The 25,302-nt window shown below is 34.2% G+C and overlaps 2 protein-coding genes across 2 annotated transcripts; one reads left to right on the top strand and one right to left on the bottom strand.

Annotated features, from left to right (window-relative positions):
* The first annotated feature begins 1,774 nt into the window (after positions 1–1,774).
* Positions 1,775–5,282, top strand: LOC135843071 (uncharacterized). The gene is made up of 3 exons (XM_065360817.1): positions 1,775–1,933; positions 2,040–3,146; positions 3,383–5,282. The coding sequence occupies exons 2-3, from the start codon at positions 2,072–2,074 to the stop codon at positions 5,218–5,220; spliced, it is 2,913 nt and encodes a 970-aa protein (XP_065216889.1). The 5' UTR covers positions 1,775–1,933; positions 2,040–2,071; the 3' UTR covers positions 5,221–5,282.
* A 5,946-nt stretch (positions 5,283–11,228) lies between these two features.
* Positions 11,229–25,104, bottom strand: LOC135845772 (mitochondrial 2-oxoglutarate/malate carrier protein). Its single transcript, XM_065364597.1, has 5 exons — positions 24,641–25,104; positions 24,310–24,546; positions 23,930–24,234; positions 23,740–23,839; positions 11,229–12,502 (listed from the first exon to the last, which is right to left on the bottom strand). The coding sequence occupies exons 1-5, from the start codon at positions 24,694–24,696 to the stop codon at positions 12,271–12,273; spliced, it is 930 nt and encodes a 309-aa protein (XP_065220669.1). The 5' UTR covers positions 24,697–25,104; the 3' UTR covers positions 11,229–12,270.
* Between the last annotated feature and the right edge of the window lie 198 nt (positions 25,105–25,302).

Here is a 25,302-nt window from a genome sequence, read left to right as displayed (position 1 = left end):
ACTTTTAAGCTTACATACGTATGATTCTTTTCGAAAATCAGCTGGTACCTAAGTAAGTATTTTGAATTCAGTCATCAAAATTAGAATCTACAACAAGTATGAGGCCCAGAACCAGGTCGAGGTGTATTGAACTATTGGGCAGTATTGTTAGTCCAGTAAAAGTGGACAACGATGACGGTAGAAAACATCGAATGTTGATTGTGCCAGACAACATACTGCCTTCGAGTCTGTATCTGCTACTGAGAGATCATTTTAGGACGGATAATTCAATCCAAGACCACTTCTAGGATTCTACTGAGCGATTAGGATTGAAAATTCGCAAATCGTTCTTTCTTGAATAATTCAGTATAGGTACCTATTTTTTTCTCAAATCTTACGCATCAGTTTCGCTCAAACATCGAAAGATTTCGTTTCTGAAATCACCGAGGGAATATTTTGTAACAATGGTTCCAATTTTTTGATCATCACATGTATTGCCAATTCCAAAAAAATGAACAAATTTGATAATATTTAGGCTATTTTTCTAGATTTTTTTGAAATTGGAAATAATGACCAAAAATTTGGCACTATTGCGTTCCAAAACATTTCCCCAGTTTCAAAAATTATAAATTCTTCCCAAGTAAGGGCTATTTCTATTGGACTTTTGGTGAAACTAAGAAAATGTGGTCTGCTTCAACTCGAAGCTTTCTCTCATTTTCTTTCTCTGCGAATGATAGGCATTCGAAATAAATTCATCGCTAGTTATAGTCTGAACAAGAAAGTGTTATTTTTTTGCCATCTTATTGTCTCTTTTCCTTCTACATATCAATTTTTAATGTCACATTTTCTTTCTTTTTTCTCTCTCTCTCCAAGAAATAAGAATTATATTTAGAATAAAATGAAATGAATTAATAACCGCAAAAAAGGCCCACTTTCGCCATCACTCAATTTAACTCGTAAAAAAATACGTGTCTGATTGTCACCTTCAACTTTTTTTTATCATTTTTATTTTCCTGCATTATTACATTTTTTTCAAAGATTATTGTAATGATACCCGAAGTTTGCGAATTTCGTATTTTTCCTCCTGCGAATTTCAAATAAACTTGAATGCAAACGTTGAAACAGAGCGTTTCTCTTGTTATTTTAATTCAATTTTTTTCAAGTATGTAGCTTTTGTCAATTTTTGTTTTTTATTTGTATTAATTTTTTTAGATTTTTTTTTCAAAGCTACGATAACGTAAAAACGAATTCAAGAGTGAGCTCCTGCATCATCCAGAATTGTTCAGTTTGAATTTTCGTCTTCTTTTTCATTTTTATTTCGTCTTAGGTACAAATTAGAAATTTAGAACATTTTAGAACTCGTAATAAACACATAGAAGATTCAAGTCAAGAACAGAAATGATGAAACAATAGACTGAAAATAATTGTAGATGTACTAATAGGTATTGTGGTATATTCTTTATGGGTGGAAAATGGAAATTAGATGTACTTATTTTATTTCAGAATTTGAATCACATTTTTAATCATTTTTTCTTAAAAAAAAGTCAGAAAGAGGAACCGCCGGAACCGGATTTTTTTCTTTTTTTTCTGCAATAGAATTTTCCCAAGAGTTATTTTATTACAGAAATGAATTTGTGGAACACTCATCCTCTCATTTGACTGAAACAAATTGAAAAAAAAATGGGAGAATACGAGCGAAATTATAAAAAAATTTGTTTTTCGAAATAAAAATGGTTTGAAAATTTTTCTCATTCAGAACCGATAACCGAATCCATCAATCCGAATTCGTGGGTTTTGGTTTCTGTTTAGTTTCTGTGATTTTGAATTCTGATTTTGATAACAACTTCGAGTACCATGGTGATAAGGATTTCCGCCGCCGATATTTTAATTAAAAGTTGAATTTAAATTGAGATTGAACTGAAGTAAAGCCATAAACAGCTGAATGCTACCGAACGTAAGTTTCAATAATACCTTATTTAACTTTCGAATGCTCTACTGTCAGTTGCAACCTGCTGAAAGTCTGAGTATTTAATCGAGTCGATAATGTGTTTACCTTACAGGATCGTGCATTTGAGATAAATTAACGAGTACAATGTCCATATACGGAGACAGCGATCAATACGCAGACAGCGACGATGGCAGTATTCACAATAGCAGGAGGTTTAGCAGTGAAGCTGAAGCGTCGCCGTCGCCGTCGCCTTCATTGCAGTCGGATGCATCTGTATCGCCTCCATTGCGGTCGCCTGCATCGCCTTATAGATCGAATACTCCTAGATATTTACGTAATTCGTTCGACGATTCGAGTTACTCGCACGATGAAGAAATGTCGAAACTCATTGTCAAAATCAACGATCCACCTGATCCGGTGACCGAATCATTCGGCGATCTGTTTTCAAAACCGCTGACAAAGATTTCTTGTCATTATATCACCATAAAAGTTGATACGGAGGTTTACGAGTCAAACCGGATACAATTAGCTTTGAAGTCAGACTACTTCGAAAAACTACTAACAGCAGACTTCAACGAAAAAGACTCGAAAAGCGTAGAAATCCATACAATTGACAGCGGTACATTTTCCATTGTACACGATATGATAACGAAGGATACAGAACTGCGAACCGTTTTAAATCTGGATAACTACGCAACGTTATTATGGGCGATGGATTACCTGCAAATGGAAATAGATCTGAAAGTATTTCGTCGCTATCTGTACGAATATCTACAAATACCTACGCCGCTGTTCCCGAATGTATGGAAATTACTCGACTATATCGCGGCGAATCAGAATTTTAAATACTTGTTGCCTACGTTTTACCAGTATTTTTCCATCCATTTGGGCGAAGTAGCCGACTGCGAAGAGATTCTATCTTTACCGGTGACTCAGCTGGTTAAAATCATTACTAGAAATGTGCTATCGGTGGTTGAAAAAGAAAAGCATTCGATTAGTCTACTTTGTGCTAGATGGATTACTCACGATATGGTTAACAGGTTATCGAGTATTTTCACTTTGGTCAATGCTGTTAGGTGCAGATACGGGCTCTCTTTCAGAGTAAATGGCGAAAATGTAAACATACAGCATTTACACGATGTCGGCGAAGAACTGAAATTAACATCGGTGCTTAAATACTTTAACGTTTTGTTCGATTATCACGGAGAAATTGCTTACAGTGAGTAGATCGTTATTTGCTGAGGGTTTATTTTGTTAGAACTATGTTTTCAGAAATCTAAATTGAAAATCCCCTAAGTGAACAAGAGTAAAGAGGAGAATTGATCAATTTTATATTAGTTTTTGATATTTCGTTCGAACGAGTGGCAAATAATACTCGAATAATTAGTTTTCTATCTTCGTACGTGATATTTTCAGTACATTCGAGAATATAATTATTTTTTATTTCGTTTATAGCCAAAGAAGAATCGATCAAGGAGGAGAAATCGCAGCACGTATGGGCCGATGATGAACGTGAGTCATTGCCAATGAGAACCCGTCCATTGAAACGAAAAAGGAGATCGGATCGTTCGTCAGAAGACAGCTCTAGCTCGAGGGAACCGTCTGTAGATAAATCTAAAACTCCTCCGACAGCGATCAGCGTTATTAATAAAATCGACGAAAACACCAAATGGACGACATTTCTACAAAACGGTCATTTCTACGATGTTACTGCGAAAGTCGAAGGAAAAAGCTTTAAACTTCATTTGTGCAAATTGAAATCACTATCCGGATATTTCGCTCGTCTTTCTTCGCAAATTTTCGACAAAGATACCGAACACTTACTCGACGAAATTGATCAAGCAACTTTCAATATGATAATCGATTACATTTACTTCAACACTGAGATTCGCTTGAAATCTAAAAATGTCTTACGTATATTGAAAGCTAGCGCTGTTTTGGAAGTCGACGAGATAATCGAAGAATGCGAAGAATATATACAGAGAGCGAAACGCAGACTATCCGCGTCTTTTATGGAATTAGTGGATTTCTGTTGCGGAAAGAACCGTTTGAAAAAAATATATACGACTTTGTGCGATTATTTGGTCGACTCGTGGCCCGAAGCGGTAGACATGCCTTCATTTGGCTCGATTTCGTACGAAACGTTAGAAAGTATACTGAATTTCGGCGATTTAGAAATCGACCAGGAAAGGGAAATATTGAAATTTTGTTCGAGATGGATCGTTCACGATGTCAACAATCGATTCAAACTAATACCTCGAATCGCTTCGGCGATTAATCGTAATTACATGACTATCTACGACTGTGATAAAATGGAAATCGCCGCCGATTCCAGGATGGATTACTCAGAGTCGTACGTTCGGTTTAAATTGAAAGAGATATTAATCGCAACGTCGTTAGTTCCTCTCAGTGTAACTGCGAAGAAACCCTGGAAATTTGATAAAAGTCAATTATTCATTTCGATGGAAGAGGATAACCTGAACGAAATAGTTATTCTAGACACTAAAATGAATAGTATCGCGTCGATTGCTATGATGAAAGCTCGCGACCAAGATGACTACATGAAATTAATTCCATCGGCTGCCATCGTCAACGATGATATATTTATCTATCGTGCCATCGGATTCATTCCTTATTTCAATGTTTACAACAGGGTGTCGAAAAAATGTTACTCTTTGGCAGCAAGTTACCGAATGCGCGATAGTCACGGTACGTTGTTGAATTGCAACAATCAAGTGTATTACTGTTGCAATAACAGTTGCATAGTACATTATTCGTTCGAATTGAATCGCTGGGTGCGACTCGTCAAATGTGACTACAATAAAAAAGTAATAACGCACTTGAGCGATGGCAAATCGCTTTACAGGGTACGTCGAGGTGTTCTATTTCCGAACAACGTCGTTATTGAAGAGTATAATTTCAAGCGCAACAAATGGACTGTGTTACCAAATCTGCACTTTGAAATGGACACGACTGTGAATCGACGTTTATTAAGACAAGTAATTGTGAGCGGTGCTCTTGCTATTGTTTCGCCTTTGGCGATACATTTATTTGATAGATCTACTAGAATGTGGAGCGCAATACCAACTATTTCTCTCGCTCCTAGCAGTAGAGATTCGATGAAAACGGTTTTTGTCGATGTTGAAAATGATAAAATGTACTTGACGACGAACGAAGCAATTTATTCTGTTTCTTTGAAAATTGCCACATCTGGAGCATTGGTGCCGTTTAAACGAATCTCTGGTGTTAGCGAACCTTTTTTCTTCCAGCCTGTTCACGCTATTCCTTCGTAGGAACTTTTTTATGTTTATATTATTTTTTTCTGAATGTGTTCAATAAACGTTATTATTTTTAATTTGTTGTTGTTGAGAAAAATGTGTTTAACGTCTTGACGCAATTCTATTCAAATTGGAAAGACATTCGAAATTTTTTTGTGATTTAATCCATTTGTTTTGTAAGTAAATGATTTTAATTTTTTAAATACGAAATTGGCTAGGAAACTTTTCCAAATTCTTTTGTAACTCATTTCAAAATATTCTACAAATCGAAAAAAGCATCATCTGAATCCCTTCCAAATTAAGAAATCCCTTTGGCCTTTTTCCTAAATCCAAAGATTGATCAAATTATTAATAGGTACCTACTACCTACAATTGAAAAAAAATCAAGTCTAAGGTGAAAGCGTTGTAGATCTTGATTTTTGAGCCAAAATATAATTCGTTCCTCAGAAGTTAAAAAATGTACAATACCTTACATGGCATTTAAGCTCATTTTGAAATTTTTTCCTCTGTTCTAGGAAAGCGTCTGTTGATCTAGAAATCAGTTATTAAACATCAAATACGATCATCTCGAAAACACCCTTCAATTCCTCAGGTTCTATAGGCCACTGAGCTCAAATTTTTGACTGATTACTCTTCCTTCTGACTCAAAAGCCATGCAATCGATTTTGAAAAAAATTAACATTCTAACAGCACAAACGTTTGCGTCAAAATTTTGAAAAAATCTTAACCGAAGAAGTAAAAAAAGGTTATTGTCTTATTGTTATTGATTCGATGATGCTGAGAGTTTGAATATTGGATCATTTTTTAATCCGACACTGTCGACAAACCCTTCCCTCTGCATGGTAACTTTCGTTTTTTTACGCTCCCACACGCAGCAGTTGTTGGTTTTTGAAAAAAAATAATTCCACATTTTTTATTGTCCATTTTTGATGAAAACCTTTCTAACCTCATAAAAAGGTCATCATCATTTAATCGTATCACCCCGCGCGGGGGTATCGTGACCATTCCAAAATTACGTAATCCTGCGGGTAATCGTGCGCCATTGCTCCTTATCTTGCGCGCTTCTCACGCATTCGGCAAAGCTGCAGCCAGTCGCTTTGCGAATAGAGTCAGTCCATCGGGTCGAAGATCGTCCTCTGGTTCTTGCTCCTTCGACTCTGCCTTGCACAAAAATCGCCTCCATGGCATCTGCTCTCGTCAGCCGCCCGAAGTACTTAAGTATCCGACCAAGAACCACTGCAGACAGTCGTTTGCTCACTCCAATTTCTTGAAGTATTGAGGCGTTCGTTCTCTTGGCCGTCCAAGGAACTCTGAGCAGCCGCCTCCAGCACCACATTTCCATCGCGTCGATCCGTCTCCGATCACCTTCGCGAATGGTCCAAGTCTCCGACGCGTACAGGAAGACAGAAAAGACCAGCGCGTTGACGAGTCGAATCTTAAGCCACTTGCTGATCGCCGAATCGCTCCATATTCGCTTCAAACGAGTCATCGCAGTTTTGGTGAGTTGACAACGGTGCCGGATTTCAGCTTCGCATCCGCCTGTGTTCTCGATGACAGATCCAAGGTAGGAGAATCTCTTGACGACTTCGATTCCTCCAACGTCCTGGATCTCTGGCAAGTTGTTGGCCAGTCTGTCAATCACCATCATCTTTGTTTTCGTCGTGTTGATGAGTAGGCCATATTTTGCGCTGACTTCCTCCAGGCACTTGAGCAGCACTGACATGAACTCGATACTTGAGGCCACCAGAGTGGTGTCATCAGCGTATCGGAGGTTGGTGATCCGTCGGCCACCTAGGTACCTATTAAAAATTGAAGCCCATAAACGTTTTTTTTTTAATTTCAATTTTCCCATAAAAATCCTTCGAAATAAAAACCAATTTTTAAAAGAAAACCTCCGTTGACTGGGCTCTCCGAAACAATGTTGACTTTCTTTCACGAAAAAAATCTAAAAAAATTGAAATAATGAACTGAGACTTATAAAAATTTCTTGACATTTTTTTCTGATCAAATCCATTTTTCACAACCTTATTTTCAAGATAAAACCTCCTTCAGGCTTTCAAATAATGTTTTTAAACTTGAAAAAAAAACTGAAAAAATGGAAGTCTGTAAACATTTTTTGAAAATTCTCTCTTTCTAGTCGAAACCCTTCTAAATACCTCCCAATTTCAAAAGAAAATTCCCTCGGTTCCCCGAATAAGTTTGCCTCCGTTTTTATGGAATCCAAAGTTTGAAAAAATGAAATAAAAAAATTAAAGTTTGAGAATACAATTTTTGTTGTTGAAAATTCTATTTTTCTGGTCAAAACCATTCTAAATAACCCTCTCTTTCAAAAGAAACGCTCGCTCGGTCCCCAAATAATCTTGCTTTCCTAATGTCTTTCGATTTCGCTCAATTTTTTTTTACAATATCTTACTCATCCAGTAAGTAAGAAACCCGCAATCAGTTTGGCCCCAGCCCCTTCAGAGGGCGGGTGGGGGGGCTTCCATTATTTTCACATTGTCTCGAGGTACTCAACTTCAACAGCGCATTTCTCCAAAACTATCATACTTTGATCAAAACTAATTTCACAGTTCGAAAGGGTATCAAATTTTGAACTTTTTAAGCATTTTGAAATTTTCAAAATTTGAAAGTTGAACTTTCAAATTGAAAGTTTAAATTTCAAAATGGCACTGTAAGTGGGAGCTACCATTTAAAATTCTTAAAAATTTCCATAGATGTGCTTTTTGATGCTTTTTTGAAATATTCAAGTTTCAAGATGGGATCTCTTGATAGAAGGGGAGCACTCCCCATCCCCAATTTTGGGAAAAACTTTCAAAAAAAATCTGGGGCATGTGATATATCGAATTGTATGTTTTTGGTAACGCTGAACACGAATATGACGTTAGATTTTCGATTGGATGCCATCCACGGCCCCCAGCACCTCCACAAATGCGGTAAAAGTTCAAAATAGGTTTTTTTTCGTGCGACACATCATATAACATGTTTTTGGTGACGCTGAACACGAATATGACGTCAGATTTTTGGTTGGACCCCATCCACGACCTCCAGCAAATTTTTTGGACTTTTACCAATTGAGGGAGATTCTGGGAGCCATGGGTGAGGTCAATTTGAAAAACTAAGGCTATATTCGTATTTAGCGATATCGAAAACATGCTATTTCATGTGTCACACGATTGAAACCATTTTTTTTTAGGACCCCCCTTGGGGAGGTACTGGGGGCTGTGAATGGATCCAATCAAAAATATGACGTCGTATTCATGCTCAGCGTTACCAAAAACATACAATTCGATATATCACATGCCCCAGATTTTTTTCGAAAGTTTTGCTCAAAATTGGGGTTGGTGGTGCTCCCCCCCCCCTATCAAGATATCCCATCTTGAAACTTGAATATGTCAAAAAAAGCATCAAATGGTACATCTATGGAAATTTTTTCAGAATTTTAAATGGTAGCTCCCACTTACAGCGCCATTTTGAAATTTGAACTTTGAAATTTTCGCTTTAAAAGTTCAAAATTCAATAATCTTTCGAACTGTGAAATTAGTTTTGATCAAAGTATCATAGTTTTGGAGGAATACGCTGCTAAAGTTGAGTACTTCGAGAAAATGTGAAGATAATGGACCCCCCCCCCCCCCACCCACCCCTAAAATTTGAGCGAAATCGAAAGTCATGACTCATAAACGTTGGTCGAATTGACATGGAATCACCCTTTCATAAATGCCTCCGAACTTGGAGAAAATTTTTTTTTAAATGGAGGTCCGAAGAATTCTTTGGAAAATTTTACCTTTCTGATCAGAAAGTCTATGAAAAATTTTCGATTTTTTTTCTGATCAAAACCATTCTAAATACCCTCATTTCTAACAGAAAACTTCCCTTGGTCCTCCAAAATAGTCCCTTTTTTAGAGGGTCTCAGATTAAGATAACCAAAAAAAATTGAAGTACATATGTAAAAATTTTGAAAATTCTTCATTTCTGGTCAAAATTTTTCTAAATCCTTGACTCTTTCCTTAAAAAAAAACCTATCTTTCGATTGATCTCGATCCCCCAAACAATTAATGTTGGCTTCATTTTGTACAGGCCTCCAAATTATAAAAAAATATCAAAATATTCAAATTGAATTAAATTATTAGTTCTTGAATAATTTTCAATCTTTGTATCAGAATATTTCTACAGGGTGTTCCGAGAATCGTCTACCAAAATCAAAATTCAACTGTAGATAGTCCTCGAGGAGACGAACAAAAAACGTTATTATTACTGATTGCCTACCTTGTGAATTGAAGGTGCCGCGTACTTCGCAAAAATCTAGATTTACTCATTTTTGAAAAAAATCATCAAAAATATTAAGGAAATGTTTGAATCATTCAAATGATGCCCATAACTCATAGTACTCGAGTACACGAACAAAAAATATTATTATGACATATTGCTTAGGTATCTTCAAAATTGATGGGGCAAACTTGATTCAAAATTTCCAAATTTGTAGTGCCCTAGATTTTGAAAATTTCATATTTTCAAATTGTGTTGGCACCTTCAATTTTGAAAATAGGCAATTTTTCATAATAACTTTTTTTGTTTGTCCACTCAAATCTATGAGTTAGTGTCACTGAAATGATCCGAACATTTTCTCATTTTTGGGGAAATTCAAAATTGGTACATTTCTGGCCAAAAATTGTGCAACTTCTTCAATTCACAGATCGTAAGAAAATGTCTGCTTCATTGAAATGACTTCAGTAATCCATAGTGCTCAAATGGACGAACAAAAAAAGTTATTATGAGGAATTGCCTATCTTCAAAATTGAAGGCGCCAACACAATTTGAAAATTTCAAATTTGAATTTGAAGCATCCCAAATTTAGAAATTTTGAATCAAGGTTGCCCCTTCAATGTTGAAGATGGACAATCTGTCATAATAATATTTTTTGTTCGTCTACTCGAGTACTATGGGTTATGGGCATCATTTGAATGATTCAAACGTTTCCGTATTTTTGATGATTTTTTCAAAATTAGTAAATTTCGATTTTTACGAAGTACGCGGCACCTTCAATTCACAAGGTAGGCAATCAGTAATAATAACGTTTTTTGTTCGTCTCCTCGAGGACTATCTACAGTTGAATTTTGATTTTGGCAGACGATTCTCGGAACACCCTGTATAAAAACTCATTCAAAAAAAATCGCTGATCCAAACCATGTTGATAACCTGAATTTATTGCAGCCCTTTCAAGTTGAAAAAATCAAAAAAGTGAATCAAAGTCAAGAATAAAGTAAAAACCTCCCTCGGTTTTTAAAATTGTGTTGATCCAAGATCCACAATATGAAGGAGCTACCTTGAAATAATTCAATCATTTGAAAATAATTGACAAAAGAAATTACCTACCTATTTAAAAATGAACCGATTGCTCGCGAAGGATAAATTTTCATCCGGGGGGGGGGGGTAATTTTGATGAAAATGTATTAAATCCAACGAGAACATAAAAATGTCAATTTTTGATTTTTTTTCATGTTTTGGGAGCGACCAACCTGGTCAAATTCTATTTTTTGATTTTCACTCCTCGGAATCTGTTAGTCCTTCACATTTTTTTTTTTTTTGAAAATTTATTGTTGGATAATAAGCACAAACATCAATTTTGAGTACCGTAAAAAAAAAAAAAAAAAAAAAAAAAATGGTAGAATGACATTTTTAAATCCATTTCCGTTAACGTTATCACATACCTGTGAAAAAGTCAATATCAATGCATTATTCATAATTATAGATGGTGACGTTATGCGTATTTATCCAACGTGGAATACTCTAACCCTTCTAAAGATAAATAAGATAAAAAAGAACAGAAACAAACAAATCAACCCTCTAATACTGTATAACTATTTGCGTAAGATGAACCAGTCCAGATAGGTACCATTTTCTACGCATTTCCATTCCTCCATCAGTCTTATTTTACATCCTAATCTTACACAATTCGATCATTTGGCCGCAACAACGTCGCCAGTTTACGAGCACTTTTGTGATTTTAAAACGATAACGAAATCAAAAAAAAACTCGTAAAATATTTGATTAGAACATTACAATAACATCATACAAGGTAAACCTTACGAATAAAACGCAGTACATTCTACACATACATACACCTAAGATTTAAAAAAAAAAAAATCCACCATATTCGACTAGTCAACAAAGAAAAAAATAAAAGAAAAAAGAAACTCCAATTTTAAAAACAATAAGAAACCTAAGTAACATTTACAACAAGAGAAATAAAGAAACAAAAAATCATAACACAATACCAATAATAATATTATAAATATAGCGATCGTAGAAAAAGCTTAAGTTATTGTCGTTTATAAAATAAGGTAACTCGTATGAGCTCACTTCACAGAAACAAAAACAAAAACCTTAACTAAACTTAAAAATTCACACGAACGCTTCGTCCAAGTCGTAATTAATATAGTCGTCTCTTAAGTACGTACATACAAAATTATGTATAACCTATTTAGCTAATTAAGCGATTAAATTTGCTGCGAAAAAGCATACACGATATGAATATTAAGCACCTTCTCGTTTCAATTATACTCGTATTGTTTTTTTTTCTTTTCTTCAACACGTCTACGTCTCAGTTTCAGAAATGGTTAGGCAGTATAACTTTTTTAAATAACGAATGGCTTAAGTTTAAACAAAACATGATAATTGACATCCTCTATTCAAAAGCGTCTCAACAGACTACACGTAATATATCGATATATCAAGTTACAAGTAGATAATCTGTAAAAATTACACATACGTAAGCATTTTTAAATACTGAAATTATATAAAATGGTAAATAAGATGTAAATATAGGGTATTGGTAAGTTAATCTGGCAACTTTTCAAAATTTCATTCGATACTTTTTTTCTCCGCAATATTTTTTTCACTTTGCAACAGCCAGTGTTACAATATGGTAGATACTAATTTACAATTATTAGATATCGTTAACAATTTACCCGAGATCACAGATAATCAAGTATTTATTCTTAATGATAACGGACGCCAGATGATAGGAAAATTCCTTCATTTCTTTTTGATTTGCTGCATTCTGTAAAATTACAAGCCACTTCCTCGGCCGGTTTTGTCGCCCAGTACGAATTTATAATACGAACCGGTTAATTGTTCTAGAATTATGAAAGTAAGTACTGTATGAGGTCCTAGACGAGCGTAGTACGGAGTGAAGCCCTTCCACAAGGCGAATACACCTTCGTTTTTGAGGATCTTTTTCAATACGTCTACGGTACCGGTGTATTCTGGTTTGCCGTCGATTATCTTCATGTTTTGTATTCTGTAATTAAAGTAAAAAACAATGATAAAATGACGACAATGGAACGTAGAAGTAGGTATACATATAAATTGGCACGAGAAACGAGTTAGAACGAGTTTTGGTTTTGCTTTGAAAGAAATAAGGAAAATAAACAAATAGGTAAGGTATAGTATTCAGTATTTTACTTCGAAATAAAAAATTGGGAAGAAAATAAGTTCAAAATTCGAGAAACGAAATCGAATTCGAAAACCTCATTTGCTTCCTTTGTTAGTGTTTGATAAATTTACAAGAAATTATTCCAGTGAATTGTCTGTGATTTTTTGGACATGTACAGGACTTACAGACAATTTTGACACAAAACAGAACCTTTAGACAATTTCGACCAAAAAAAAAAGAACTTTTGGACAATTTTGACAGAAAAGAGAATTTTTTGACAATTTTTACCAGAAAAAAAGGACTTTTGGATAGTTTTGACAACACGCAAGATTTATAGACAATTTTGACAAAAATGACAACTTTTCGACAATATTTACAAAAAACAGACTTTATTAGACCATTTTGACAACAATCGACACTTTCTGACAATCTTGAAAAATTTAGACAAAAAGCAGACTTTATTATGTAGACAATTTTGACAACAATTGAAATTTTTTGACAATTTTGGTGAAAAAAAGGACTTTTGAACAGTTTTGACATAAAACAGAACTTTTGGATAATTTTGACAGAAAAGAGAATTTTTTGACAATTTTGACCAAAAAAAAGAACTTTTGGACAGTTTTGACAAAACGCAGGATTTTTAGACAATTTTTCATCAATATTGACCAAAAACGTGACTTTTGAAAAATTTAGACAAAAAACAGACTTTATGGACAATTTTGACAACAATTGACAATTTTTGACAATTTTGGTAAAAAAAAGTAGGTACTTTTAAACAGTTTTGACATAAAACAGAACTTTTGTACAATTTTGACCAAAAAAATGATTTTTTTGACTATTTTTACCAAAAAATAAAAGGACTTTTGGACAGTTTTGACAAAAAAACAGGATTTCTAGACAATTTTGACAAAAATGACAACTTTTCAACAATATTTACCAATAACATGACTTTTGAAAAATTTAAACAAAAAACAGACTTTATAGACAATTTTGACAACAATCGTCACTTTCTGACAATTTTGATACAAAAAGGACTTTTGGACAGTTTAGACATTAAACAAAACTTTTGGACAAGTTTGATAGAAAAGAGAATTTTTTTTGACAATTTTGACCCAAAAAAAGGATTTTTGGACACTTTTGACAAAACGCAGGATTTTTAGACCATTTTGACTAAAATGACAACTTTTCAACAATATTGACCAAAAACATGACTTTAATGGACAATTTAGACAAAAAACAGACTTTATAAACAATTTTGACAACATTGACACTTTCTGACAATTTTGGTACAAAAAGAACTTTTGCACAGTTTTGACATGAAACAGAACTTTTGGACAATTTTGTCAGATAAGAGAATTTTTTTGACAATTTTGGCCAAAAAAAGAACTTTTTAACAGTTTTGACAAAACGCAGGATTTTTAGACAATTTTCAGTGATGGAAAACTGAAACTGAAACTAAAACTGAAACTGGTTAAAAACTTGAACTGAAATGGAGAAACTGAAACTAAAACTGAAACTAGAACTGAAATGAGAAAAACTTAAACTGAAAACTGAAAACTTGAACTGAAAAAAATAAAACTGAAACTAAAAACTGAAAACTTGAACTGAAAAAAATGAAACTGAAACTGAAAACTAAAAACTTGAACTGAAATGTAAAAGTTTTGCCATTCACTGAATTTTGTTGACAAAATCATCAATCTATTCTCAAAATTCTTATTTTTTTCAAGAATTTTTGCCCTCGCTTCGCTCGGGCCAATTTGAATCTTTTCTTTCCAAGTTTCCGTAACAGTCAGAGTTTTAAAAAAAAACATTGATAAAAATGAAATTTAGAAAAAGTTGAAATCAGAAAAACAGAATGGCGAATTCTCTAATTAAAATTGATATTGTTCTACTTTTTGGACTACAAATTATCCAATCTTTTGCCCTCGCTTTGCATGGGTCAATTTGATACTCTTCTCAGAGTTACAATTTCATTCACATTGTCCCGAGGTACTCAACTTCAGCAGCCCATTCCTCCAAAACTATGATACTTTGATCAAAACTGATTTCACAGTTGAAAGGGCATTGAATTTTGAATTTTTTAAGTATGTTGAAATTTTCAAAAGTTGAAAGTTGAACTTCCAATTTGAAAGTTAAAATTTCAAAATGGCGCTGTAAGTGGGAGCTACCATTTAAAATTTTGAAAAAATTTCCATAGATGTACATTTTGATACTTTTTCGGAATATTTAGGTTTCGAGATGGCACTCGTTGACGGAGGGGGAGCACCCCCACCCCCAATTTTGGGTGAAACGTTCGAAAATAAATCTGGGCAATGTGATATATCGAATTGTATGTTTTCGGCGACGCTGAACATGAATATGACGTCAGATTTTTGATTTGACCCGTCCACGGCCCCCTGCACCTACCCAAAGCGGGTAACCCAAAAAAAAATGGTAACATTCGTGTGACACATGAAATACATAGTATGTTTTCGATATCGCTGAACACGAATATAGCCATAGTTTTTTAAATCGACCCCACCTATGGCCCCCAGAACCTCCCCCAACACGTAAAAGTCCAAAAAAATTGTTGGGGGGCGTGGATGAGGCCCAATCAAAAATCTGACGTCATATTCGTGTTCAGCGTCACCAAAAACATATTATTCCATGTGTCGCATGAACAAAAGACTTTTTTGAACTTTTACCCGCTTTGGGGAGGTGCTGGGGGCCGTGGATGGGGTCCTATCGAAAATTTAACGTCATATTCGTGTTCATCGTCGCCAAAAACATACAATTCGATATATCACATTGCCCAGATTTATTTTCGAACGTTTCACCCAAAATTGGGGGTGGGGGTGCTCCCCCTCCGTCAACGAGTGCCATCTCGAAACCTAAATATTCCGAAAAAGTATCAAAATGTACATCTATGGAAATTTTTTTCAAAATTTTAAATGGTAGCTCCCACTTACAAGTGACTTACAGCACCATTTTGAAATTTGAACTTTCAAATTGAAAGTTCAAATTTCAATTTTTGAAAATTTCAAAATGCTTCAAAAGTTCAGAATTCAATGCGCTTTCGAACTGTGAAATCAGTTTTGATCAAAGTATCATAGTTTTGGAGGAATGGGCTGCTGAAGTTGAGTACCTCGAGACAATGTGAAAATAATGGAAGCCCCCCCACCCGCCCCCCCGAGGGGGCTGGGGCCAAACTGATTGCGGCTTTCTTACTTACTGGGTGGGTAGATATTGTAAAAAAAAGTTGAGCGAAATCGAAAAAGACATGACTTTCAAAATCGCCTTTTTTTGGTTGAGTTGACATGGAATGACCCACTTGTAAGTAGGTGTACAAAAAATGCAAATTTTTCACTATTTCTGAACAGAACAGAACCACTGGATTTTCAAAGTTTTTTGATACTATACAGTGCTCACTGCTCAGCATGTTAATTAAAATTTTGGTTATTGTGGCAAAATAACAATTTTTTGTCGGCAAAAGGACAATGCGATCTTCCTCCCAAGTACCCATAGCATAACTTGTATTTTCTTCGGCCCCCCAGGCCCGGATTTTCTCTGCAAAGCCCTGCATATTTATTCATAATTTTTGAGTTTGAAATGTTTGAATTTGAAATTTGAAGTTTTTGTTGCCAAGTACTGTAGCAAATTAGATTAGTGTATGAAAAAATTCATGAAAGAAAATAATTTTTTTTTCATTTCCTTTTGAACTTCAAGAAAAATTTTGAAAAATGAAAACTGAAACTGAAATAGAAAACTGAAATGAAAACTTGAACTGAAAAAAGAAAAACTGAAAACTGAAACTAAAAACTTGAACTGAAAAAAGTAAAACTGAAACTTAAAACTAAAAACTTGAACTGAAAAAAATAAAACTGAAACTAAAAACTAAAAACTTGAACTGAAAAAAATAAAACTGAAACTAAAAACTAAAAACTTGAACTGAAATGAAAAAGTTTTGCCATCACTGACAATTTTGACAAAAATGACAACTTTTCAACAACATTGACATTGACCAAAAACATGACTTTTGAAAAATTTAGACAAAAAACTGACTTTAAGTTTTAGACAATTCTGAGAAAAATATGCTTTTTAGACAATTTTTACACCAATTAAACCTTTCTGACAATTTCAGTAAAAAAAAGAACTTTTGGACAGTTTTGACATAAAACAGAACTGTTGGACAATTTTGTCAAATAAGAGGATTTTTTGACAATTTTTACCAAAAAAAAAAAGAACTTTTGGACAGTTTTGACAAAACACAGGATTTTTAGACAATTTGGACAAAAATGAAAATGAAAACTTTTCAACAATATTGACAAAAATCAAGGCTTTTAGGCAATTTTGACAACAAATTAGACCTTTAAATAATTCTGACAAGTAGTGGAACTTCCTGGCAATTTCGGTAAAAAAAAAGGACTTTTTCGGAATTTTGACAAAGAAGAGAATTTTTTGATAATTTTGACCGAAGAAACGACTTTTGGACACCGACAGTTTTGACAAAACGCAAGACTTTTAGACAATTTTGACAAAAATTACAACTTTTTAACAATAATGACAAAAAACATGACTTTAATGGACAATGTTGATAAAAATCATGGCTTTTGGGCAACTTAAGGGTATTCTTTACACCGTTATCACTAAGTGCGGTTTCTGGTTGCATACCAGTTTTTCCTTAACATGTATGTTTACATTTGATGATTTACTTCGCGAACGACCAAAAATCACGAACTGCAGAGGTGCATTTTCTTTTTCTATTCATTCAGAATCAGACAATGGTGCATACTACGCAACCCACTGTTAACAATACCCATCCCTCTTCACTCCACACTTGCATAGTTTTTTAAAACTGTCTCAGCTTCTTGTTGTGTAGTACACTAGGCTTACAATTAGTGTGATACATTCGAGAATGACTTTTACGTTACTGTACTGTATACACCCTACCTACCCGTACCTACAGACCTACACCCTGCTGTGTATTTTTATACCTTTTCTCTCAGTTTTTTTTTCCACAAGTACATATTATAGATACCTATAGTGAGTAAGACTACAGTAAGCTGAATCAGTAAAAGAAGAGAGGACAATCATACTCATGCGAAATATTGAATTTTTTAGGGTGATTCTGATGGGACTTTTCACACTGTTCTCGAGAATGAGAAAAATGATAAAAAAGTTCCACTTCATAAACATTTTCCGCAAAACCAATTTTCTGATTGAAAATTTTTTCTCATTTTTTATTCTTTTTTAGGGTGAAAAATGCTACACGATCAAAACATTTTTTAATGTTTGGGTCAATATTTTTTTAGAAGACAAGGGGCTTCACATGTTTTTCAAATTTTGTTTCCAGTTGCGTAATAAAGACCTATTGAATTTTTGCGAATTTTGTTGATAAAATTTGAGAATAATGAGAGAAATTTTTCAATATTTCACTAAAGTTTGCCAATTTTTTGTCAGTGATCGTGTTCTAAGATGTCGCTTTTTTGATGGAAGTGTGCTAAACCAAAATAACTCAAACCAACAGGTTACAGGTGCCATTGAAAATCACCAAAATTATCAAAACTGTGCAGTCCTCTGAAAACGTTTGTTTTGCCCTGCATGAGGTCTCGGATTTCGAGAAAAACTTTATATTCAAAAATGGGGGAAAAATTTAAAAGTTTACCAAATAGACCTAGAAAGCTGACATTTGGAATATACCCTATTTTTGACCTGCCAAATCGATTGGAAACTGTTTCAGACCGTTTAGAGTAGTTCTGGAGCCTCCAGATTTTTGAAATGAAATTCCCACACATTAAAATGGAGTTGGATTTTGGAAACTTCAATTTTTTTTAAAATGCCACAAAATCTGTGTAAATTTCGGTTTTCCAACTCCATTTGGTAAAATTTTATTGAAATTTCAAGTTTAAAAAATCTGCTGGAGATTCTAGGAATAATTTTCAAAAAGTCTCGGGAGGCTCCAAAATGACTTGAACCCACCTGAAGTCGTCTTCGAAGAGTGCTAAAATTAGCTATTGCAGAGTAAATTTCCGCTTTTCATCTCTATTTGATGAAACTTTGTGAAAATTTTAATACTGGAGGCTCCAGTAACTTTCAAAAAGTCGCTGGAGACTCTAAAATGACTTGAAACCGCTGAACCGTAAGATGTACAAATAAATAAATTAAAAAAAAAAAGTTTGCAGAATGAATTTCGTCTTTCCAACACCATTTCATGTAATTTTGTGGGAATTTCAAGTTTTAAAAATCTTCTGGAGGCTCCAGAACTACTCTAAACGGTCTGAAACAGTTTCCAATCGATTTGGCAGCGGTCAAAAATAGGATATATTCCAAATGTCAGCTTTCTAGGTCAGTTTGGCGAGATTTTAATTTTTTCCCTCATTTTTGGCCTAAATTTGATTTTCAAAAATTCACCAAGAATCGAAAAAGGCACTTAAGCACTTGAAATTTTGTCAGTTCCTCAGGACTCCCCCTTAAAAAAAAAAGTTCTTGGAGGATAGGCTGGGGGCTGCAACTGATCCTTATGCGAGTCCACCGACTAATAAGTAAGTACTTCTTATATGACCAGCTTCGTGTTTTATTGCAGTTGAATGTTCTTTTCAGACGTGCCAATTTTCCTCAAAGAGAGGAAATTTTTCAAAATATGCATTGTGATTTTTTACTTCTACTACTACTTCCACCTCTTTTCAAAAAGAACTGCCCCAGTTCTAAAAGATAGTATACTTGAGATTCTGAGTGGCGTCGATCAATGATCAAGGTCGCCATTGTTCTCAAAATCCAAGACCTCTTTTAGAGTTCTACAGAGTGGTTAAAAATTCTAAATTTGAAAATTGTTTCTTCCCAAATATTTTGAATTAAGGCAAAACATCGAAAGATATGGGGGAATATTTTGGAATTCAGTTGTGTCAATTTTTCGATCATTATTGCCAATTTCATAAACTCGAAAAATTTGTATCAATTTTAACCAATTTGTCATTAAACTAAAATACTAAATATTAGAAACTAGTACTAAAATAATTTCAATTTACTGATGAAAAAAATGAAATTTTACTAAGTAGGTAATACTAGGTACTAGGTAGGTACATGACATTCGTATCAGATAAATTTCGTGGGTGAAACTCGAGTATTGAAAAGAAAACCAAACAGGCTATAATACGTGAACTGAGAGCTTAAGCTTTTAAGAATTCATAATTCAAGAAGTAAAAACATAATTTTTGACGATCAGGAAAGTCTATTTTTCAAAATTTGATACTTATTCTTAAAAAATTGAACAAGAACAAGCTTCTGAAATTTCATACTTCAAGAAGTAAAACAAAATTTTGACAATAGGAAAAAAACTCCAACTTTTCTCAACGTTGACTATTGAGTTGATATTAAGGAACGTTTTTTCTATTTTTTATTTTTGAAAAAGAAAATTTTCCATAATTTGTTAGTTTTCTAATTTCTTCAAATTTTACCACCCTCCCTCCCATCATCAAATTTACCACTGTAGGCGGGCGCCTTGCCTTGCCTTGCCTTGCCTATTGAATTAGAAAACTAAATCGACACCCAGTACTAGTAACCTCAGAAGATGTCGGAAGAAGTAAAACCGGTTTAAATACGTAAAATCTGTGAAGAACGAAACTACCCTTCTTCATAACGTCCAACACCCACACACACCCTCTATATTTTTTAGGCTGAACTGTTACTTGGAATGTCTCATGTCCCGCCACCCGCTCCCATCCATCAGAGTACAGAACTTATACACCTGATTACTCCGCAAGTTTCAACTTTTTGAACATTTTTTTTTCACAGTATGGTTCAAAAAAATGAGATCTAGCCGAGTACGTCGCTACATTTTTGATATAAGCCTCCAGTTGCCTGCTTGGCTACTCGCAAGTTACTGTGTTTTCATAGCTATTTTTTGAGAAAAAAAATTGATAATTTCGAAAAATCGCTACGTACTCGGCTAGATAAAAGAATAAACGTCATATTAAAACAAACTCCATTGAAATCGGTCAAAAATTCACGGAGTAATCAGGTGCATAAGTTGAGCATTTTTCTCGAGCTGAAACAACTGATAACTAGTGGTAAAGAATACCCTTAAATAAATATAAAACTTTTTGACAAATTAATTGATAAAAAATTAGACATTAATAATTTTGACAAAAAGTGGTACTTTCTGAAAATTTTGGTTAAAAAAAGGGGGAGGGGTGTCATTATTTGGCTGTTTTGAAAAAAACAGAGTTTTCACTTTTCAGACAGAAAAAGCAAAAGTCCATATTTTTTTCTGTATATTTTGACAAAAATGTAGGAATTTCTCAGCAATTTCGTCAAAAAATAAGACTTTTTCTTTCTGGAAAATGTTGATATTAAATTAGAACTTATTGACAATTTTGAGGAAATTCAACTTTTTTACAATTTTTCATTTCACGTAGAAAAAATTAAGACTTTTTGACAATTGAAAAAAACGAACAAGATCATGATTTGGAAATTTTGAAAAACAGGGGTTTTCAGGCAGCTGAGACAAGAATCAGTATTTATCTGCGTGACTTTTTTTTGGCAATTCTGCCAAAAATGAAACTTTTGTAGGTACAATTTTTGGAAAAAATGTCACTTTTTTGACAATTTTTGCAAAGAATAAAATTAAAAAAAAAAAAAAACTTGGACCCTCTGGGAATTTTTGCAAAGAATGGGGCTTCCGATCATTTTTACAAAAAAACATGATTTTTTGACAATTTTGGCAAAAATTAGGGCTCTATTTTGTTGAACAATTAATGCAAAAATCAGCACTTCTGGATGTTTTAGGCATTCTGTTGGCAAAATAGCAAGGTTTTCTTGGCAATTTAGATACAAAAAAACCACAACAACCATGAATGATTAATGATCATTTTTTCAGGTCGAGTGTGTCATAAATAACTAAATTTTTCAAATTTTTTGACGATTGCAGTTTTGTAAGTATTTTACGCAATTATTGTTCAATTCAACAAAATTGCACAAGGAAAAGAAAAGAGAATATATAGGAATGTCCATCACTTGAAATTTGAGCCCATGAAATTTGTACTTGCCAGTTGCCAGATACACAAAAATCCTCCCAGCCCTTCCGTTTCTTCCGAGAATTCGAAGCCTCGAACATCTTTGTATAATTTACGCTGATTTAGGAATAACTAAGTTTAAAATAAAGTACTCAGGGGTGCCAAAGAAGGTCACATTAGGTATTGAAACCATGAAAGAAAATTTAAGACCCGCGGTAACCCTCACGATCGATCTTATTTCTTGAATGAAAATTCAACAGAAAAATAATTCTAAAATCGAGGAATATTTTTCAGAAAAAACGAACCGAAGGTTTTCGGTGAACGCGGGAAAAATAGTATGTATACTCAACTTATTTAAACACAGAAACCTATTGACATAATACTTTGATAAAAACTAGATAAGAGCTACCGGTCGCAAGTGGGGTTCCTTTCATTCATTGTTGGACCCTATACCTGTACCTATTTTTATCTTATGAATCACGCAATACCTGTTAGGTATATGTACCTACTACCTATACCTCGATAATTTTATACAATTTCAGAGTAGGTAAAACTTGGTTTTCTTTCTACATAGGTTCCTCAAAATCATCGTTGAATTTCTCTAGTCCATCAGACCGAAACCGCTACTAACCTATGACAATTTCGAAATACCTTATTTCAAAGGCACCGGCAGTTTTTCGAACCTTTCAAAACAATCCTTCACGTAAAAGAAGTGAACCATACCAAATATGAACCAATTACAGTAATTCATAAAATCTCAAATACATAATAAGTATTGCAGTCCAATAAAAAACAACGTAGCCTACAAATTTTCGCTACTAATAAAATTTCATTACGTAGAATATGGGTTCAGTTTTAATAACTTCGATTTAATTATTCGACGGTTTTATGAGACTGTTGTACACGATGACGTAAAACTCGATATTGTAATTGACAGCTCCTCAACTCTATACTGCTCGTTATCGCGTAAATCCAGCCATATACTCACTCGTCAATTGTCTATTTAAAATTTCATCAACTATGTCTCAAAAACAGCGATAAAAAAAATACACGAACACGTGAAAGCTAAGCCGATCTAAAGAGTAGGTATAAAGACTAAATTCCAAAGCCTTGGGAAAATTGTACGGATCGATGTATCAAACGATCCATTAAGTCTTCTACTTACATTTATCAATTATTATCAATTAAGAATAAAAATTAAGCGATTTATTCGCTGGCGTTTTCCTCTTCTTTCACCGTTTTATGCAAGAGAGGTTCGGTATTTCATCAATTAAAATTCTGAATTTATACGACTATAATAAATTCCATTAATTAACTAAGTAGGTATATTCGTATAACGATAAAAATACTCAATCGAGTAATTTTCCAAAAAAGCTGAACAGTACCTAATATTGAAAAAAAAAAAAATGAATATAGGTATTCTATTCACGAACGAGGAAACTAATTAAATCAGGCGGTAGGTTGTCGATATCGAAAAATTTGTCATTGCCAATTACTTTCACGAATTCGATCGTCGCACTTTCTTAATTTTCTCATTCATTAAACATCTCGAGGCTCGCTGCTCGCTTATCGATAAAAGTAAATTTCAGTAGGTCGTTCTCGTTATCGTAAATACACAGAATACACACTCGTGAAATACTCAACCAAAGACATAATATAATTAGGTAGATGAAATTTTAAAATAGATAATTCGAGACGAGTTTACGATGCGGATAATCTTTCAAATGACATTATCACTTTCAGAAGTGTGCTTCTGCTTCTTTTATCTAAGATAAAAACGGAATAAAAAAAGGTTACTTTCAGAGGTCGCGGTCGCGAATCGTATTTAAAATAAATTTCCCATTTTATACAGGCGAATTTTTTCTCTTTTCATCTTTGTCATCGTCGAAATAATGGAATATCTACGCCGTTCGATTAATAACTCGAACACGTTTACCAAGGTTACGAAGGGGGGAATTAAACGTTAAACTGGTTCGTTTTTCTTACATACAATAACTATGCTGGCCTGTCTCTGTACGTTATGTGTAGAAGTACGATGAATTTACTACGATAATTACTCGCAATAATAAACGAAAATATTCGTTTGATTTCGAGTTACTTATATGTATCTACCTCGTTTTAGCGATATCGACCGGCATCGAAGCAGCAGTTGTAATCAAACCAGAAATCATACTGCTGGTGAAATGGCACATGATATTATCCTTGAAGTATCCTGATGAAAACAGACAAAAATACACGATCAAATTTACGCTAGATTCGACCTTAACCTTCGTAAATCGATCATCATTGACGGTCAACTCACCAGTACTCATAAGGAACTCTTTAGCTTGAGAATAGGAAGCTAGCTGAGCACCGTTGACGACCATTGATCGACCCATCGTAGGAATAGCACCTCTCCAAAGTTGGAACACACCCTCTTGTTTGGTTATTTTGGTCAATGCGTCAACGACACTTTTATAGTTTCTTCGTTCAGCTTCCGGTAGTCGTCCATCTGCTGTCATTCGAACCAATGCAACTTCGGCCGGAGTACCAACGAAAGCACCGCACATACCAGCCAACATTCCTAGGCCTGCTTTTACAGCAAAGTTGGGTGATTTTTGGCCATCTCTGAGAACATTCGTAATGATTAGAATGGGAACGAAGATGTGTAAGTTTCGATTACTGAGTATTTATTCAATTTACCCGGTGCATTTAGCGAATAACCAGGTATACATTCCGAGACGAGTCGTCGTATACGTAGCCTGACGCAATAATCCAGCAGAGAGACCGTTGTACATGGCGAAAAATCCTTCATTTTTTATGATCGCTCTTATCATATGGAAACTAGTCTTGTATTCTTTTTGTTTGCCACCAGCTCCGCTCAGCTGCATACGATTTTTGACCAAATCTAATGGTTGTACGACACAGGTAGCTCCCATTCTGTAAACCGTACAGTGAATTAATTTCAAATTTTTTATCAACGAATCTAGAATCATGGTGTTCTTATCACATGCTTATAGGAGGATTTACTTACCCAGATAATCCACCGAAGGCGAATTTCAAATAATTAGGTATCTGTTGTTCGCTCATTTTAATGCATTAATATTACTCCAACAGCTGAAGGAATTTTAAAAATATGAGTGAAATTGTAACAAACGAACGAACCAAATAACAACCAAGTACGCCGACTCGAGACGAGTGAACTATGAGTATGATAAAAATTATATCAACACAGTACACAGGCGCATCGAACTCGAACCCACGAGTAGAAAGGGTATTCGGGGAATGTTGACCTTCGTCGTAACATAAATGTCGACGTTGTTCTGCTGGAGTTAAATGACGTAATTTTTCGTTCTCTTCTCAACATGAAAGTTATTATCGTATATTTCATTACACTGTAAACAACTGAAAGATCTTTCTTCGCGAAAATAAAACGTACAAAGGTCACCAGCTACTGCCAAATACGATCTCATCTGTGTTAATAGTCGAACATCAACTGAGAATTAATATGCGGAATATTTGCTCAGTTTATGTACTCTTTTATCAGGTTTTTTAATTGAACAAGTATTCGATTTAAAAGATGAACAAATAGGTGTATCAGTTTTACATCAGATGATTTGAAAAAAATTCAATAATTTTCTTTGAGCGTTTTTAATTTTCTACAAGGAAGGTTATCGAACGATTAATCGCCTCGGT

Source organism: Planococcus citri, chromosome 4 (assembly GCF_950023065.1).
Source record: "Planococcus citri chromosome 4, ihPlaCitr1.1, whole genome shotgun sequence".
Taxonomy (NCBI): domain Eukaryota; kingdom Metazoa; phylum Arthropoda; class Insecta; order Hemiptera; family Pseudococcidae; genus Planococcus; species Planococcus citri.
Note: the sequence above shows the minus strand (reverse complement) of the source record. Positions and strands in the feature narration are given on the sequence as shown.